Below are 18,500 nucleotides of genomic sequence, written 5' to 3' on the forward strand. Positions count from 1 at the left end.
GTGAATACAAGTACGCTGGATCTTTCATTTCAAGGGGCTAGTTTTTCTTTAGTCTACGTATGACCATGTGTTGTCTATGGTATAGTTGTCACCATGGGCTGTCATCTATCTGTCAATTAAATATTTTAGTCTATGATCGTCATCCATCTTTCAAAGCGCATTTTAATTTCTCAACTCAATTTTCTGATTAGATTTCTGTTAATATTCCAATTGTCTTTATTTGAATCTCGTCTTTTGCATAGAGTTTGTGTTATTTTAATTCTTACTTTTGTGAATATTCAGTAAAAATTTAGAGAACTACTGCCAAAAGGTATAGTTTCTGTTTGTTATCACCATACGACGAGATTTTTATGAGTCATAGGTTTGTCTTATAATATTGTAATTTAATCTTGTAGATGTCTTCAGGAAGACCTATCAAATGTGTTGTGGTCGGCGATGGTACTGTAGGAAAAACATGCATGCTTATTTCATACACAACAGATAGTTTTCCAGGGGAATATGTTCCTACAGTGTAAGTACAACTTGTAATTTTAATTGAAAATAATAATTGCATAGAAAATTGTGTATTTCGGATATATTTTTCTTTTGTAGATTTGACAATTACTCTGCTCCAATGGTTGTGGATGGAGTAGCAGTTTCATTGGGTCTTTGGGACACAGCAGGGCAGGAGGATTATGATAGACTCAGACCCTTGAGTTACCCACAAACTGATGTCTTCCTAATATGCTTCAGTGTTACTAGGTAAATAATAATAATGAAAGTGCTTAACAATAACACTTATGACAGTCTTATAGAACTTAACATGTTTGTTCACTTACAGTCCTTCATCTTATGAGAATGTTACTTCCAAGTGGTACCCTGAAATAAAACATCACTGTCCTGATGCACCGATTATATTAGTTGGTAAGTTCAAATGTCCAAAACATAGGCAATTATAATACAATCTACTTACAACATACTTTGGTTTTGAAGTTTGAGTAGAAAATATTCATAAAATATATTTAAAGCACAGGTCTAATGATTTAAAGATATTTAGTGAAAGAAACACTACTCACAGTGAATTCGAAATTAGTGCTTTGAGTCTGATTAACAAATTCACTGACATAGTAAACCCTCAACCTAAAATGTAACAATTATCTCATTCTCTTTACTTAATAAAGCTAAAATTAAATATCCACAGAGGATCAAATTTTACAATTACCATTCTGTGGTTTCAGCCAGTTTTAAATTAAAAATAGTAATTTTAACACAGGAATGTACCTACTAAGAGATGATTTTTAGATCCATTATGAAGGGAGCAAACAACAACCAAAGTTGAAACAATAATTTATATTTCAGGAACAAAGATTGATTTGCGAGATGATAGGGAAACATTAAGCCTTCTGTCAGAGCAGGGTATGTCTCCGTTAAAGAGAGAACAAGGACAGAAGCTGGCCAATAAAATTAGAGCTGTGAAATATATGGAATGCTCTGCCTTAACCCAGCGTGGTCTCAAACAAGTAAGTTTCACATGGTTAGATCCTTAAAATTATATATTTTTTTCCTTTCTCAATAATGTCTTGCAAAAGTGTTCTTAAAATAACAAGTATGTTTCTTTGGCTGTATTTTTTCATGTTTATATACAGTCCATTTCTTTAGAAATCTGGATAAATCTTTTTGTTAAAAAAAATTATTTTTAAATTAGTTTCTAGCTATGAGAAGAAACAAAATAGAATGGCAAAATAAGTCTTAAAGATTTAAGTCTTTTGTTTTAAAGACAAGACATATATATGTATGTGTACTGAATATCCTTATTTATTATTGTTTTTCTTTCCATAGGTATTTGATGAAGCTGTCCGTGCAGTATTAAGACCAGAACCACAAAAAAGGCATCAAAGGAAATGTTTAATTATGTAAATATATTGTATGATCGACAAAATAATAATAATAACCATTGACTAAGCAGGAATCTCAGACAAACAGTAATAATGTGTTTCTATACCAGATGTAACACAACATTAATAATTCATGACAATATGTGCCATAAATTTTATTATGACTGCATAATTAGGTCTTATACAGTCACTAACTGTATGAGCCCTAATAACTATTTAGAAAAATATCCCTAGCCCAGTCCATTGACTGACTCGCATCTGGCACTAGTTTTTTTTTACTCAATGATCAACGTGGGAGAACTATCAATCTCTTTCATGAGATGTATAGATATTTTAATTCAAGTAGGTGTACAAATTAGACCATCACAACTTTATATTCTAGTGATATGACTTGTGCTTATTTACTAAGCGAAGCAATGCCAAAGATGATTCATTTAGATTTTAAGTCACCGTATATTAACAGTTTGTTTTGGAAACCTTGTTTGTGGGTAGAAACAAATTAATACTGTTATTATTGTGAAATAATTAAAAATGTTATTTTTATACAAGCAATTGAACCTCATATGAGTTCGAGATATTCTTATGCAACTTGTGAATAAGGACTGACAGTAAACTAGTGTGTACCATTTACATACTCAATTTATTATTCAATTAGTTGCCTTGAAGTGGTAAGCATTTAATATGAATATTCAATGAACGAAACATTTGTTATTGCATTTTATTTAGGTATATACATAGAAAGTGCTTTTAACTTATTTAGGTTACTCGCTTAAAGTATTTTTGTAAGCATAACTAACAAATAATTTATATAAGGCAATAACTTAATAAATCTTTGATATTATTAAAGGTTTGGAGAGGTGTAGAGCAGTTTTAGCATGTTTTTCGGATATTTTAGCTCTTCTTGCAACCATGACATGACTGAATGATATGTATTTTGTTCTACATGTAAATTATGTACATTTTTAAGTAATTATTGGCAGCTGAATGTATGCTACAATAATGGTGGTACATACATACATACATATAATCACGTCTATATCCCTTGCGGGGTAGACAGAGCCAACAGTCCTGAGCGGACTGATAGGCCACGTTCAGCTATTTGGCTTTAAGATAGAATTGAGATTCGAATAGTGACAAGTTGCTAGCCTATCGCCTAAAAAAGAATCTCAAGTGTGTAAGCCTATCCCTTAGTCGCCTTTTACGACATCCATGGGAAAGAGATGGAGTGGTCCTATTCTTTTTTGTATTGGTGCCGGGAACCACACGGCACGGCATAATGGTGGTGATCTGTCTTATTCTAATTTTTTATTCTATTTACTAAACTAAACATTTAGTTTATGTTTTTCAGTAAGATATGTACCTATAGATTATGGATGGAAATTAAGTGTGTTATAATAATTCAGTAGAATGAAGTATTTTTCTATATGAAACTTTAGAGTTAAGAAAAATAAAAGCATTTACAAGCGAAAATTGACATTTGATACTAAAAATCGACAGACCACTTAAAGACCGTCGCATTATTTTGATAATTATAGCTTAAATCATATCTAAAACAATAGTAACTATTTTTTCTTATATGCGAATTTACCTCCCTTTCTCTTTATCCTAAATAATTTGATGGTTCTCTTTTCATCTGTACCGGGCGTTAAACGTGCGTGCTCTTACATTGAAATTATAAAGCTATATTAATCCAAATACCTCCATACTCCTTATTCTTAAAAGGAATAAGTATCAGTAATCAGTATAAATGATAATTATTAAGAACCTGTATTATATTAAAGAACACAACAAATAAAAACAAATTTACATCAAACACTATATTATTATACTAAATCAAATGTTTGATAGAGACTAACACAAAATACTTAAAATGATTTTATCAACTTTTGATTAATGTCAGTGACTTATTATTGTCAAAGCAAGTTTGTTTTAATTCACAAGTTTATACGATATTTAAATACTGCTTACCTACTTATGCCATATAGTGTCGCTGTTGTAGTAAATTTATTTTTATTTGTTGGAGGTATTACTGAATGCCCTCTTTATTTCGTAATTACGTTTGCGTGTTTATTTATAGATATTTAAAAGCGTTTAAAGTATATATGTAGGTATCTTATCAGAAGTTGCAACTTAAAGATACTTATTGAACGATTTTACTTCAAGGAGAAATGGTGGTGATGTTAAGAGCCCTGCTACGATTATTTCAGCAATCTCAATGCTTTATTATAATCGAATCACACGCACATAGGCCTATTTATATTGAATGTTAATGCAGTTATTGTATTCAAACATTACTCCTTAAATATCTGGCGTGGTCTTAGTCACCTTTGGTGAACATACCTACATATAATTAGAATTTTCAAAATTGAAAGTGTTGCTTTGTCCCTTCCAATGTTTGATGGTTACGCGACTTTGAGATTTCTTCCAGTTGACAGTTTAATTCACCTTTAAATAAAAACAAGCTGATAGTTCGCCTGGCAGTGCAGAGGCGTGTTGGTCCCAACATTTGTGGATTTTGTGACCTGTAGACCGGACAGGGCATGTGTGTTAACACAAAAATCATACACGAATGCAACCGCTCCTCGCCATAATGGTTTGTAAGGAATACAAAAACTGGTTTATCGCAATCATAATAATTTAAATAGATATTATGAGGGGTATCCGGGATAATTATTGTAATTGATCAAGTTCTAACTTAGGTAATTGGAACCAATTGTATGAAAAGTATCTACCTAAAAAAAGTGTCATTGAAATCTTTCCATAAATCGCCGAAATACGTCAACACATACAATAGTTTATAGACTGCTAACAAAACTTGGAAGGAAATTTGTATATAACTATTGAATTATTTAAATAACAAGCGATATTAAATTTTAATATTGCACTTCATAAATTATTCAATTTATTGCAGTGTTATTATTTAATAAACAAACTTAATGTTTAGCTTCAATTACTTGTGTATGATTGAAATAAAAAAAACTTTTAATTATAAGTAATTTATTTCTTATAACATTTACATATTGAAATGATGCTATTAATCAACATGGAAGATTTATATGAAAAACCATATTTAACGTCTAAAAAGAACAGTGTTTAATTAATTTAGGCAATGAAGTCGCATCCTTTTAATGTTTGAAGGTTGGTACAATACAAACAATAAAATTGAGAAATTGGGACCATTAAAACTTGACATCAGAAATATTTCCTGTTTTAGTTACATACAAGACATTCAGACATATACATACATAGATATGTTATGACTAGAAAACAATGTTTTAGTAAATATGCCAATAAATTAATATGGATTTCATCTTTTAAAACAGTCACCTTGCGCTTCAAACATCAATTTCAGATATTACAGAATAATTTGATCATATACATATATAATACATTTAGTTTGAGTTACATAAGTAAAAACTTAAAACTAGGTACTTGATAACTCACTGAAAATAACTTTAAAATAAATGCAGCAATATAGGAAAACCAAGCATAACTTGACATCCTACACAATAAGCTCATTAATGTAGCCTATTCATTATATTTTAATTTGGCCATACAATAAAAGTTTAGAAATGTTTGTAAACCTAACATATCTAAATTGGCACATCTAAATAAAGATGTGTACTAGTTTCTTAAACATTTTATAGAGAAATTTTCAATAGTCTTAAGAAATTATATGGTAAATCATTACAAAACTGGAAGTTGCTACAGCACATTATGGTTTATAATACATTGTAAGAAGTAAATTTTACATATTACAAGACAATAAATCCTATTTTATTTCATACTACTTCAGGAAACTGCAGTCAATAATATTAAAGTAAAACATTTGTTACAAATTGCTTTGATGATAATCAGAAAATGTAATAATGTCAATCAATACTGACAGTCAAATATTTTAATAACTGATGAGATCTTAGAATTAAAGTACACAGAGGATTATATCCTCATTGATACAACACAAATTACAAATATCGTAAAATACTGGTTACATAATTCCAACATAACTATACTACTTGAATAAGAAAATATTTTCAATCTAACACTTAACTATGATTCTAGATATTGTCAAAATTAAAAAAAAAATGAATTATTTAGAGAACAAGTTATGACACAAAATATTATGATGATCATTTTTATAACTTACAAATTTTCATGCTCTTAAGACATTTAACAGAAGCAAATAGAAGATTTTTTAAATCTCAGTCACAATAATAACATTTTGAGATTATTATGTATAACACTGATAACATATTTATTTTATTGTGCATTACACACTATACAGCTTCTCAATATAACATCTAACTTACACTTAAAGGATTTATTTTTGTATTTTTATATGTTTTATTACACAAATATAAATGATTAAACTTAGTGAAAGAATAAACATTTAAGCTTAGAAAGTTATAAAGAACTACCTACAAAGAACAGATGTATTAATTAAATTCAATATAAGTATTAAACAAATCATCTTAACACAAATAATTAAGAATCAGTATAACAGAAAAAGTAAAATTAAGTAAGCCTTTACAAAAATTCCTTACATCTTATGCCATAAAATTAACTAGATGTTATACATTTATATTTTTATGACAGGGAAGTATGAGTATACATTTTTCTGAAAACATCATGCACTTGTTCTTCTAGTTTATGTGCCCTCGCTGCCTGGCAGGTAATCATCTTCCTTATATCACATAGCCCTGTAAGGGCCTTGAGACTTCAAATATTGAATAACCAACGACGGCCCCGAAGACACCACCTCTGGTGGAATAGCTGTCAGTGGACAGTTCTCAATGCTCATAATTTGCAAACTGACACAAAGAGCTAATTCAAATGGAAGATTTGTCAGATTTAGGTTATCATTCAAATACAATGATTCCAAATTCTCAAGTGTACCTATTTCTTCAGGCAAATATTGAAGATTATTTTCACCTACACTCAGAAATGTGAGATTAGTTAAATGGCCAATGGAGCGAGGCAATGTTGTTAATTGGTTGGATTGAACAATCAACTTTTGTAAGTCATGGAGAAATCCTATCTCATTTGGTAACACATCCAATTTATTCTCTTCCAAGTCTAAAATTCTTAGCTTCCTCAGGCTGCCAATACTTGGGGGTACTCTCTTTAGGAGATTGTTTGACAGGATCAATATTTCTAAATTTTGCAGACATTGGATATCATCAGGCAATTTAGTTAGTTGATTAGTGCCCAAGTTTAATTCTACCATATTTGCCCATGTTCCAATATCAAGTGGCAGGGATGTCAGCGAGTTTTCTTTCATATTCAGCTTTGTTAGGTTCTTTGCTCTTGAAAATATGCCATAGGGAATTTTGTCTATCTGATTATGCTCAAGATTGATAGAAAATACATTAGTAAACTGAGCAGGTCCTCCTGATGGGTAACTCATGAATGAGTTGCGGGACAAAGTGATACTTGAAAGTGCATTCAAACTAGCTAGAAGGCCTTCAGGTAATTGAGAGATAGAGTTTCCTTCCACGTTAAACTCGTCCATGTGTTTACAATTGCTCAATGTTGGTGGTATACTGGTCAGTCTATTGTATCTAAGTCCCAGACGAGTCAAAGCTTGTAGGTTTCCAATAGTCTCAGGAATATCAAGGAGTTCATTATGTTGTAGGTCTAATGTTGACAAATTGATGCAGTTTCCAATTTCCCGAGGCAGATGTTCTAAGTGATTATGTGAAACATCAAATGTAACCAAGTTTACTAGATTTCCAATTCCTGAAGACAATTCTTTTATTTTGTTTTCTCGTAGGCTAAGCATTGTCAGATTAGTCAGACTGGCAATGCCATCACCCACAACTCTGATTCTGTTGAATCTCAAGAACAAAGTAGTCAAAGAAGTGAGCCTGTACACAACTTCTGGTATATCGCTGAGCTTGTTGTGTCTCAAGTCCAAGACTTTGAGGCATTGTAAGTTTGCAAGTGATTCAGGTAAGCTTGTCAACGAATTCTCATTCAAAGCTAATGTTTGTAAGTTTGTTAAGCAGCCAAACTCTGCAGGTAGGGCTACCAATTTATTACCATACAAATAAAACTCTGTTAAATGTGTCAAGTCTCGAACATTTGGCGGCAGTGATGTTATAGATGACTTACTAAGGTCAAGTCGTTTGACGCCTTCTTCGCGGCATCGCATGAACTCTTTGATTACATCGAGATCCGCTTGAATAGGCTTGCTTTTCTTCGCGGTAGGTTTGGGCTTATTGGACTCTGGGTGCTTGACGGTCACCACCTTGGGGCGTGCGCCTTCGGTATTTGTAAGTGAAGCAGTAGACAATTTCTTTTCCCGCATACTGTGATATTTTTCACGAGGGCTTACAGTTCCGACTGTATCTAATGCTTCAGGGGTTTCTCTCGACGAATTATCGAAATTCATTCCGTACACACTTAGTGGAACTTTTATCTCAACGGTAATTATCTAATACGTTTTTGTAGATTATTTACTTAAACACACTTTGCATGGTTTTGTCATCTCATCTAACAGAAACAAATCGATAACTATTGTAACCACAAGGATCTGACGTCTTTACGATAAGCCATATAAATAATAACCAATGGTGACTCGGGCGGGATATTCACTTCACTTATATTTTCAATTAAGTAGGCACCTAGATAATTATTAAGAAACAATGCTTGCCGCGCCTATTAATAAATTGATTTGCTATGTAAGCACCTCGTACAATAAGACGAGACGGGCGGGCGACATTTCTTATTTTAATTCACCAATCACCCCTGTTGGTATGGTTTGTTTTTTTTTTTGGTTTGTTTCACTGACGTGAATACGAGTACAGTGGACCGGGTGAACTAAATGGTCGCTAATAATTTCACGTCAGTGGACACATGTAGGCAGCGTATGTTGGTTGGTTGCTGCCACTGTCAGATGACAGTTTATGATAAATTAATTCATGTCAGTAGGTTCATCCAAGACCAAGAGTCAGTCAATTCGGTATCTACGTTGTCTGGGTGGGTTAATTTAAAATACATTTAATAGTTTTTCGTGCATAATCATCTGGTATTGCTGTGAAGACCACAAGTTCGAGTCAAAGAAAATAAACATTTTAATTCATAAAGATGGATAAGAGTAAGGAAAAAGAAGAACAAAGTATTATGGATAAATCCATGAGGTCTGTCTTCGGTAAGTATTTGCATCAACAATAAATATCTTGTTTCTGGAAACGAATAAAAGATTTTGTTATAAGTTTATTACCTATTTTAAAGTTATATTCATATTTCAGTTGGTAACATACCGTATGAAGCGACCGAAGAAAAACTGAAAGACATTTTTAGTGAAGTTGGTGCTGTTCTTTCTTTTAAGCTGGTATTTGACCGTGAAACTGGTAAACCTAAAGGCTATGGGTTTTGTGAGTATAAAGACCAAGAAACTGCTCTCAGTGCGATGCGGAACCTTAACGGGTACGAAATCGGTGGGCGCTCACTTAGAGTGGACAATGCTTGTACTGAGAAGTCACGAATGGAAATGCAAGCCTTAATGCAAGGTCCTCAGGTAAATTCAATACTGTTTTATAGCTAGGGAATTTCAGGAATTGGGAAATGCATTAATTATTATTGAAAAGGCTTAAGTTGGATGTTACTACATTACTAAACTTATCAATCAAAACAGGCAGTTTAGGAGTATGATTGGTGTTAAATTGAGTGACAGGATAAGAAACAGTGTGATAATGGAATATTGTTAGAGTTGCCACAAATAGTGAATTGACCGAATACTGAATATTTGGCAATGCGGTCTGCTGAAGCGCCTCTCAACAAGAGACACTACAGATAATAGCTACTGCGAGACGAATTTTTACCCATTTTAATCATTCTGGCTTAGCAAAGCAGAAACTTTAATCCATTCAACAAGAACTTAACTTGCCAAACCACCCACTAGTACCTACAAGAGGTGAGCACGGGCTGGAATTGAATTCTATACATATTATTTAACTGAGCAATTATTTGAACAAAAGGGAGCTGTTTTCTTGAGTAAAAAACTGAGATATTCTGGCAAAAGGTTGGTTTGGAGTACCCAAAACTGAAAAGCTTGCAGGAAGAGTTATGTATGTGTATCAAGCAAAAGAAGAATGCAGGTATAGTGGCAAGTGGTCTCTGGCTACCCCACTGGGAAAGAGGCGTGATTTTATGTATGTATGTAACAGTCTTTACAACGACTGTGCCAGCTATAGCACTCCAATGATAACAAGTTATCAACAACCTATTTAGCTACCTTATTGGTGCTAGCAATAGAAATAGATTTATTTTCATATCAGCATAATTTCAATATAATTATATCTCCTACTGCTCCTGTGTAAAAATACTTTGATCTAGGTAATATAAAGACATGACAAATACTAGATCATATTTTGTTAGTTATTAAAATTTCTGTATAATTTCAGGTTGAAAATCCATATGGTGACCCTGTGGAGCCAGAGAAAGCCCCGGAAGCTATAAGCAAGGCCGTGGCTACCTTGCCTCCAGAACAAATGTTTGAATTGATGAAGCAAATGAAACTCTGTATTCAGGTATGAAATACTCAAATGGTGCAAACATCATTAAATATTTTCTCAAAGAACAGGAATACTTTGGATTGGAAAGTAAAGCTGCACCCTTAGCATGGCATGCGCAATTTTATCATGCGAAATGCTTTGCTTTTATAATAGCACTAGCTGTGCCCGCGACTTTGTCCGTGTGGAATAGTTGTTTTGGGCATCATTGGACCCTCAAGGATGAATAATTTTTTTTTTTTTTTTTTCACATTTTACAATATTTCTTCACTCCAAATAGTTGCAGCATGATGTTATATAGCCTAAAGCCTTTCTCGATAAATGGTCTATTCAACACAAAAACAAATTATTCAGTTTGAAACAATAGTTCCTGAGATTAGCGCATTCAAACAAACTCTTCAGCTTAATATTATATATTAGTATAGATGAAACAGGACAGTAGATTATCCCAATAATTTTTATATTTTATAACTTTTATGTAGTCACAGTTAAAGGACAGACTTAAACTTAATATGGGTAGAATTAGTCTTAAATCATCACTGCTGAGTTATTTAAAGATTAGGCATATAGAAATATTATATCTTTTTTTTTTTCAGAATAATCCAACTGAGGCTAGGAACATGCTTCTTCAAAATCCCCAGTTGGCATATGCTTTACTCCAAGCTCAAGTGATAATGAGGATTGTGGACCCTGCCACTGCTGTTGTAAGTATATTAATTATCAATGAAATTAAATGCTGTGCACGTTAACATTCATATAAGTGCTTTTTATATCTTTTGGTTCTTATAGAACTGAAAGGGCACATTTAGCTGTATGGATCATTAATGGACCTGACTTTAAGTGAATTTACCTTTACACTTTAGCATAGAACCACTGCATATCTTTCCCATGGATGTCGTAAAAGGTGACTAAGGAACAGGCTTATGAACTTGAGATTCCTCTTGTAGGCGATGGGCTAGCAACCTGACACTATTTGAATCTCAATTCCATTATAAAACTGTACAGCTAAACATGTCCTTTTTAGTCTTTTCAAGACTTGGCTCTGTCTATCCCTCAAGGGATATAGATGTGACTATATCTATGTAATTATTTTTTCAGAGTATGCTGCATCCTTCCAACCCGGTGCCGCCGCTGTTGCAGCCAGGAGAGAAGCCCCCACCACAGAACTCTTACAACCCCCCACTACCAGGTTTGAGTTCAGTTTTTTTTTCGGTTTACAGCTCAATGTGGCCGTTGTTGGCTCTGTCTACCCCGTAAGGGATAAAGACGTGGTTATATGTATGTATTTTTTTATGGTCCACTCATTTAGAATTACTCTATATACTTACTAATATCATTAGAGTGAAATTGATTAGCCCCCTTATTCATGAACGTTTACAAGGCATATGTCTTTATTATCTTGCTCTTTTTTCGTTCCTTATAACCAAATCTTAGTAATGGAAAGAGAGAGTAGATGAAGATATGCCTTGTCAAGCTTCATGACTACACACTCCGAGAAAACAATTAAAAAAATATATTTTTTATTAATACTCAATAATTTATAGCATAAGTCTTCATTTAAAAATGGGTTTAAAAAAATTATTATAATTATTTTTCAGCTCAACAACCGCCGCCGCTGCTTAGTAATCCGGTGCCCCCTCCGTCAAACCAATACAATCGTAAGTATTTCATTCGATACCTTATTTCCTAGTAAGACTTGACCTCTCATGACGTCCTAAATGTTATCATGTCCGATTGTTGCATGAAAGGCTAAGTTTGATTTCAAATGTCGGCATATATATACCTACCATATATTTATTTGCTATATTGCTTAACGACAGAACTGAGATTCAAATAGTGACAGTTTAAATTTAACATTACTCTCCTCAAGGACTGAGTAACAGAACTTGCAAACGATATTTTTGGGTTTTTCTCAAATTCAAATTCAAAATTTTTATTCATTATTATAGGATACTTCATATCGCTTAATAATTGTCAAAACGTATGGTTTAACAACATTGGTTGACGTCAAATAAATTACTTAAAACTAAGTTTACTGCCGCTTCCAAGGCGTCAGTGCAGAAGAAGCGGTAACAAACTGCACTGCAGCATTTTCTTCTTTTTTGTTTTATGAATATCGGGGTCGTGGTCCTCGCGCGGACTAACATGTTGATATTGCAAATTTATTATTTCTCCATCTATTTTTGCACTTTGTAACTCAATCTGTATGCAATAATGTTCGCCTTAACCTGTCTGAATGTGTATCTGTGTGTGTGTACAGCGGGCCGCGCGTCGCTGGACACGGACCTGCGCGGCAGCCGCGCGCCGCCGCCGCTGCTGGACCAGGACATGCGCAGCCTGCCGCCCGTGGCGCCGCACCCCGTGCCGCCGCCGCACGCCAACGACGCGTGAGTGATGCTCTTCTAATGTTCTGTTTTTTGATCCCGTGTCGTGTTGTCTCTCTCTCTCTCTCTGTCACCCTTTCCATCTTTCTATTTTTCTCTTCCTTCTCTTTCCATCTCTCTCTTCCTTCTTCTCCATCTCTCTCCTTTTTCTTTCCTCTTTATTTAAACGTATTTAACAAATTTATAACCCGTTTCAATGAAGAAATGAATCTAAAATGACAGCCAAAATCATGACCTACCATTTGCACACTATTGCCGTTTTACATACATACACCGTTACTGCATAAAAAAAATCGGTTATCAGTTGTTTAGTAAAATGTTTGTTTAGCGTGCTGATTATATCCTCACGGTACATACATAAATATAGTCACGTTTTATAAGTGTATGCCGTGACTGTCTATCCTTACAGGGTAGACACTCACGGTACAGATTTTCATATACTTACTCTACTACCGTTTCCTCATCGCCTAATATTGTTTTTATGTAAAAGAGAGAATTTTAAATATATGATATTCAATGTGCAGAAATTTTTTTTTCTGTTTTGGTAAAATATAGTATTTGTTTACTTAAATCTATCAATGCAAGTACATGACGCCATTTAAGATTCGTTCTTCATTTAAACGGATTATAGTCTTTTATTGTTCAAATTGATATGTCAATATTGATACACTAGCGACAGCGTAAGAAAACTGCTACTTTTAACTTGTCTTACTGAACTGTCTCCTACAAAAAGATAATTCTTTGTGCTGTTTTTTTTAAGACAACATTAACTCCTAGTGTAAAACAATTTGGCAAAATTTCAACATTTCCCTGTCTGTGTGAAATATACAGTCGCCTACAAAGAAACTTGACCTCCTGCAGTCATGATTCTCGGTAGAAGACTGTACAATGAGCATATTAAAAATTATTTCCGTCAATCAATATTGCTTGCCAAAAATTATAGTTGAATTCAATTAATTAAAATTTTCTTTCAAAGTTCTGTCCCATCTACGGATGCCCTTGACATGTAAGTTTAAGTTTGAGAATTTCGTCATTTAAAGACTTGTAACTAGAAGAACGCTAAAGGCACGTTATTTTTATAATTTTTGATGAATGCAAACGAATTTTGTGTATTTGATGATTAGTGGCACAACAATTTTATTCCTGAACATTTTTTTTTTAAATTTTAATGTAGTTCTTTTCAGCTTTTTATATTTTTCTTGTTGCAATTTAATATAGAATCCAGTATGTTTGAAATAAACACAAAGAATGTTGCGGTAGCTATTGGAAATCTATTCAAGTGTTGTATAGGTGGCACCACATACTCGCTACAATATTAATAATTTTTTTGGTATCGCAGTGGATTCCCGCGGGACCCGCGGCTGTCGGGCGCCATGCCGCCGCCCTTCACGGCGGACCCGCGCGTGCGCAGCGACCCGCGCACGCAGCCCAAGATGCCGCCGCGTGAGTATTGTTATTTTGTATTTATTGCACCAAATACAAAGCACATATTGCAAGCATACATGTATTACATTAAACCACGGGCTTATGCCGAAAGCTTTAGGTGGGTGCAAAATAAAAAAAATAACATTCCCATTATCAGTGTCCATCCATCCCATACAATTTTGAATAATTATCATCTAACTAAATTGTCACTAAAAAAATTCCTAAAAACTCCGCTCATCAGCGGAATTTTTAACCGACTTCAAAAAGGGGAACGTTCTCAATTCGACCACGTTTTCTTTTGACGCCTGCGGCGTCGTATTCTGTTTCCACTTTTAATAAATATCACCATTATCTTAAAAGCTGAAGTGTCATCTATTTATTGACATTATCAAATATTTGTTTGTTTCAGAACAAATGCCACCGGGTATGCCCAGCATGGCGCAGGCGAGAATGATACAAGGCATCCCGTCCGGTGCATCTGATCAGGAGAAGGTACAGTTAACTGGAAAAAATATAAATAATATAGGAAATAATTATTTCTTCTCATGTATATACTGTACTAACCATACTTTATAATGATTGTAATTGTAAAAGTCTCTGTCTTTTACGCCGTCAAGGCTAAACAGCTGGACAGATCTTGACGAAATTTTGTGTGCATAACATTCTGTCAAAAGTAAACTATCTGCTTCTGAACTAATAATAAAATCAGAACGGGAAAATTGGGAATCTTATGATGAGATTTTTAAGAAGAATATAAGAAAAATATGTTTTTTTTTTATAACACAAAACAAAAACAAACGATCGAAGTTCACGTTCAAATGCTAACTATAGATAAGAAAGATGATAACTTTCACTTGACGATATCGTGCTGTTGAATCATTAATTAGAATATTATCATCAACTTATTTTGGTGATACAACATAATTTAACTATAGGGTGATAAATTAAAATATGTGTCATGTCAACTGTTAGTGAATATAGTAGGTATTTTGTCTTTCGCTGTTACTTAAATTCAACTTTTGCATAGGTCCGCCTTACTTGTCTTGCTGGCGTCAATCCCGTTTACATCTTCATTTCTCCGGAGTCTGGGGTCTGCCTTTTGACCTGATCCTGTATTAAGCAAGTCAGGTTCTTACACAAAGCGACTACCGTCTGACCTCCGCAACTTTTGCAAGCGAACCTAACCCATAGGTATTGGATCATAATACAATCTGCACTACATGAATGTGCATATTCCCTAAGTCGCCTCCGTCGGACAAAGAGATGGAATAACACGGAAGCCTTTGCATTGGTGATAATCTGTATAATGGGACAGTCATCCAGCCTCTGTAACATGGTACGCCTGACGCTGCTTTGGCCCGAAAAAATAGGGCTGTTTCGTTTTATATTATTACATGAAACGGGACAGCGATAGATTGACGTGCGATGAAAACTGCGTCGCATGTTCGATGCTACGGCTGCACTAATAATTTAAATATACATACCTAGCAGATACCCATCAACGCTACACTTACTATACAAATATTCAGTATACCCATTAACTAAATAATTTATTGCCAATTAAACAATTTAGCGTATAAAAAAAATACATACCTACCGTCTATAATTTATTTTGTTTGCAGGCCGCGCTGATAATGCAAGTACTGCAGCTGTCAGACGAACAAATAGCGTTGTTGCCTCCCGAACAACGCACCAGTATCCTCATGCTGAAGGAACAGATCGCTAAGAGTACACAGCAGCGTTAACACTATTACCAGTATTTCTCATCTGTATGCTGATATAATTAACATAAAAGTTAAGGATTTGTACTGCTATTTTATAGAAATAAATAATTTCAATAAATCGTATTTAGTGTTTTATTTTACCTAATAAGGATGTGTTGAACAGATATCAACTTTAATCATGTGCAACGGGCCTTTTTTGGATTGCACTTTCAGCTGTTGGCTTCACAGTTTGAGTTTGAGGAAGTAAGTGTCATTTTACCTTTATTTTTCTGTAATAATTGCTTTTTGTGTTGGCAAAATTGTACCTACTTGGTTTTAGGAGATAAAGGACTTTCATGCCTTGTTTTTTTGTGAAATCACATCACTATTGCAGCAATACTAATTCTAATTTTATGGTGTATTGTGTCATGAAATTTTATCTTTATAACAATAATAAGTTAATTTCTCAATAGGTTTACTTATGAACTATAGAAGCATGAAGTAGCCGGATAGTCTTACAGTGTGGAAAAAGAGCGAACGGCAGAACCCTATCTATACTAATATTATAAAGCTGAAGAGTTTGTTTTGTTTGTTTGTTTAAACGCGCTAATCTCAGAAACTACTGAACCGATTTGAATAATTCTTTCACTGTTAGATAGTTTATTTATCGAGGAAGGCTATAGGCTACATTTTATCCCGGATTTCCTACGGGAAATGTCAACAATGCAGGTGAAAGTTGAATGAGTCGGCCATCTGCGAGCTTTCCACGCGAACGCTGCGCAAACCAACAAAGATATAGTAAAACAATGTACTAAAGATGTGAAGTACTCATTTTTTGCCACAAAAAAGTCCGCGAGAGCATATATCTATCTCTTAAGGTTTACTTGCAATAACCACTTTTATGTTCATTTTTTAAGATTATTTTTTCATTATAAACATGAGTTATTTTGAAACCACTTTTCTTTAATTCAGTATTAATCCTTATCCAAATAAATATGTTTGTTACTTTCGGCTTTTCATGTAGACTAAAATTGCCATTTACAGTATATAAATTAGACGAATAGGTAGGTATTGAGATATAGTCGTTATAAGCAATTTGCAGCGAAACATTAATTACGGCGAACCAGCGTTCTTTCTAATACGCGTGACCGCCTGTTCCACGCGGACGAAGTCGCGGGCACAGCTAGTGATATATAAAGACCAAATAAAGGCGGCTACAAACTATTTTGTGCAAGAGGATCCCTGAAAGCTACAATTTGACAAAGATGGCACCGTTTAAACTTGTCACTCGACTTGTTCCTGATTGACGAACCCTGTTAAGAATGAAACGACTAAGGAGGGGTCAAAACAGCATAGGTAACAGTAGAAAGAGGGTGACGAAACGAGCCTCATTTAGTGGGTGAGTACTTGAGTATCAATTGTACATACATACATATAATCACGTCTATATCCCTTGCGGGGTAGACAGAGCCAACAGTCTTGAAAAGACTGATAGGCGCCACGTTCAACTGTTTATGATAGAATTGAGATTCAAATAGTGACATAGGCGATGGGCTACCCACCTATCATGCTAGCTCTGTCTATCCCGTAAGTGATAAGAACGTCATTATACGTAAGTATGTATATTATCTTGCTAATTGTTTGGAATCACCAAAAACCACGGACGTGACTGCGTTATCTCGGCCTGCCTGATTAGGGTGTGGGTTACATTTTTATCATGTACGTGAGTCTTTTATCTGCCTGTCCTCGACACTGAGATCACTAATTTGTTTATACAGCCCTTTCTCATTACCAGTGGAGATAGTTAATTGAAACTGAATATTTTTGAGCAAAACTATTTGCGTCGGATGATTATGTACGCACTTAAATAAAAATTTCTTTTGGTATACTTATATAAGCACTAAATTAATAATAAAAAAATATTTAAAATCAAAGAGTATGTAAAGAAAGTACTTTGTGAGAAGGCTTATTATAGGACTGATGATTACCTTAATGATAAAAACATCTGGCTCGAGCTTGGCACAGGAACCTCGTAATTAATTGTAGTTTAATTTGAACTTAAATCAAAATTTCAGTACACTCTGTACATAAATCTTTTTAAAATTGGCAATCCATAAAATATATATATATATATTTTTTTCTTTTTTCAATATTAAATCTCATAAATATATAAATCTCCCGTGAACAATGTATTCTCCCGTCCACATTCTATTCTAAGTATAATTTAATATTGTGAAGTTGACGTTGTTGAAGAAAATGCTGCAGTGCAGTTTGTTACCGCTTCTTCTGCACTGACGCCTTGGAAGCGGCAGTAAACTTAGTTTTTAAGTAATTTATTTGACGTCAACCAAGTTGTTAAACCATACGACAATTATTAAGCGATATAATAGTATCCTATAATAAGGAATAAAAAATTTTGAATTTTTTTTTTGAATTTAAAATAAAACTTAAATTGGATAGGAAATGAAGGTTCAAGTAGTTATAATTCGTACTCGCAACGATCTTACGATTTCGTTTAAATTTGAAATAAGTATAGGTGCACATGGGGACATGAAATCGATCTAGCCAGGTTGATCACGTCTTGAAAAAATAAATCCT

The 18,500-nt window shown here is 33.9% G+C and overlaps 3 protein-coding genes across 3 annotated transcripts; 2 read left to right on the forward strand and 1 right to left on the reverse strand.

Annotated features, from left to right (window-relative positions):
• The first annotated feature begins 136 nt into the window (after positions 1 to 136).
• LOC106137636 (ras-related C3 botulinum toxin substrate 1) lies at positions 137 to 5,182 on the forward strand. Its single transcript, XM_013338496.2, has 6 exons — positions 137 to 310; positions 396 to 511; positions 592 to 741; positions 821 to 903; positions 1,339 to 1,499; positions 1,819 to 5,182. The coding sequence occupies exons 2-6, from the start codon at positions 396 to 398 to the stop codon at positions 1,894 to 1,896; spliced, it is 588 nt and encodes a 195-aa protein (XP_013193950.1). The 5' UTR covers positions 137 to 310; the 3' UTR covers positions 1,897 to 5,182.
• LOC106137693 (leucine-rich repeat protein soc-2 homolog) lies at positions 5,063 to 8,662 on the reverse strand. The gene is made up of 2 exons (XM_060946172.1): positions 5,234 to 8,662; positions 5,063 to 5,201 (listed from the first exon to the last, which is right to left on the reverse strand). The coding sequence occupies exon 1, from the start codon at positions 8,266 to 8,268 to the stop codon at positions 6,565 to 6,567; it is 1,704 nt and encodes a 567-aa protein (XP_060802155.1). The 5' UTR covers positions 8,269 to 8,662; the 3' UTR covers positions 5,063 to 5,201; positions 5,234 to 6,564.
• Positions 8,663 to 8,774: 112 nt separating this feature from the next.
• On the forward strand, positions 8,775 to 16,042 carry LOC106137695 (cleavage stimulation factor subunit 2 tau variant). The gene is made up of 10 exons (XM_013338583.2): positions 8,775 to 9,027; positions 9,128 to 9,396; positions 10,283 to 10,408; positions 10,987 to 11,094; positions 11,489 to 11,579; positions 11,989 to 12,048; positions 12,651 to 12,777; positions 14,114 to 14,217; positions 14,609 to 14,691; positions 15,822 to 16,042. The coding sequence occupies exons 1-10, from the start codon at positions 8,964 to 8,966 to the stop codon at positions 15,942 to 15,944; spliced, it is 1,155 nt and encodes a 384-aa protein (XP_013194037.1). The 5' UTR covers positions 8,775 to 8,963; the 3' UTR covers positions 15,945 to 16,042.
• Positions 16,043 to 18,500: the final 2,458 nt, after the last annotated feature.

Source organism: Amyelois transitella, chromosome 10 (genome assembly GCF_032362555.1).
Source record: "Amyelois transitella isolate CPQ chromosome 10, ilAmyTran1.1, whole genome shotgun sequence".
Classification (NCBI taxonomy): domain Eukaryota; kingdom Metazoa; phylum Arthropoda; class Insecta; order Lepidoptera; family Pyralidae; genus Amyelois; species Amyelois transitella.

What these genes read in the sequence shown, in the direction of transcription:
- LOC106137636 (XM_013338496.2), top strand. Translation starts at nt 396, where the DNA reads ATGTCTTCAGGAAGACCTATCAAATGTGTTGTGGTCGGCGATGGTACT. An exon ending in ATATGCTTCAGTGTTACTAG is followed by an intron (nt 742 to 820) that starts GTAAATAATAAT and finishes GTTCACTTACAG; the next exon opens with TCCTTCATCTTATGAGAATG. An exon ending in CCCAGCGTGGTCTCAAACAA is followed by an intron (nt 1,500 to 1,818) that starts GTAAGTTTCACA and finishes TTCTTTCCATAG; the next exon opens with GTATTTGATGAAGCTGTCCG.
- LOC106137693 (XM_060946172.1), bottom strand. Translation starts at nt 8,268, where the DNA reads ATGAATTTCGATAATTCGTCGAGAGAAACCCCTGAAGCATTAGATACA.
- LOC106137695 (XM_013338583.2), top strand. Translation starts at nt 8,964, where the DNA reads ATGGATAAGAGTAAGGAAAAAGAAGAACAAAGTATTATGGATAAATCC. An exon ending in TTACAACCCCCCACTACCAG is followed by an intron (nt 11,580 to 11,988) that starts GTTTGAGTTCAG and finishes ATTATTTTTCAG; the next exon opens with CTCAACAACCGCCGCCGCTG. An exon ending in GTGCATCTGATCAGGAGAAG is followed by an intron (nt 14,692 to 15,821) that starts GTACAGTTAACT and finishes TTTTGTTTGCAG; the next exon opens with GCCGCGCTGATAATGCAAGT.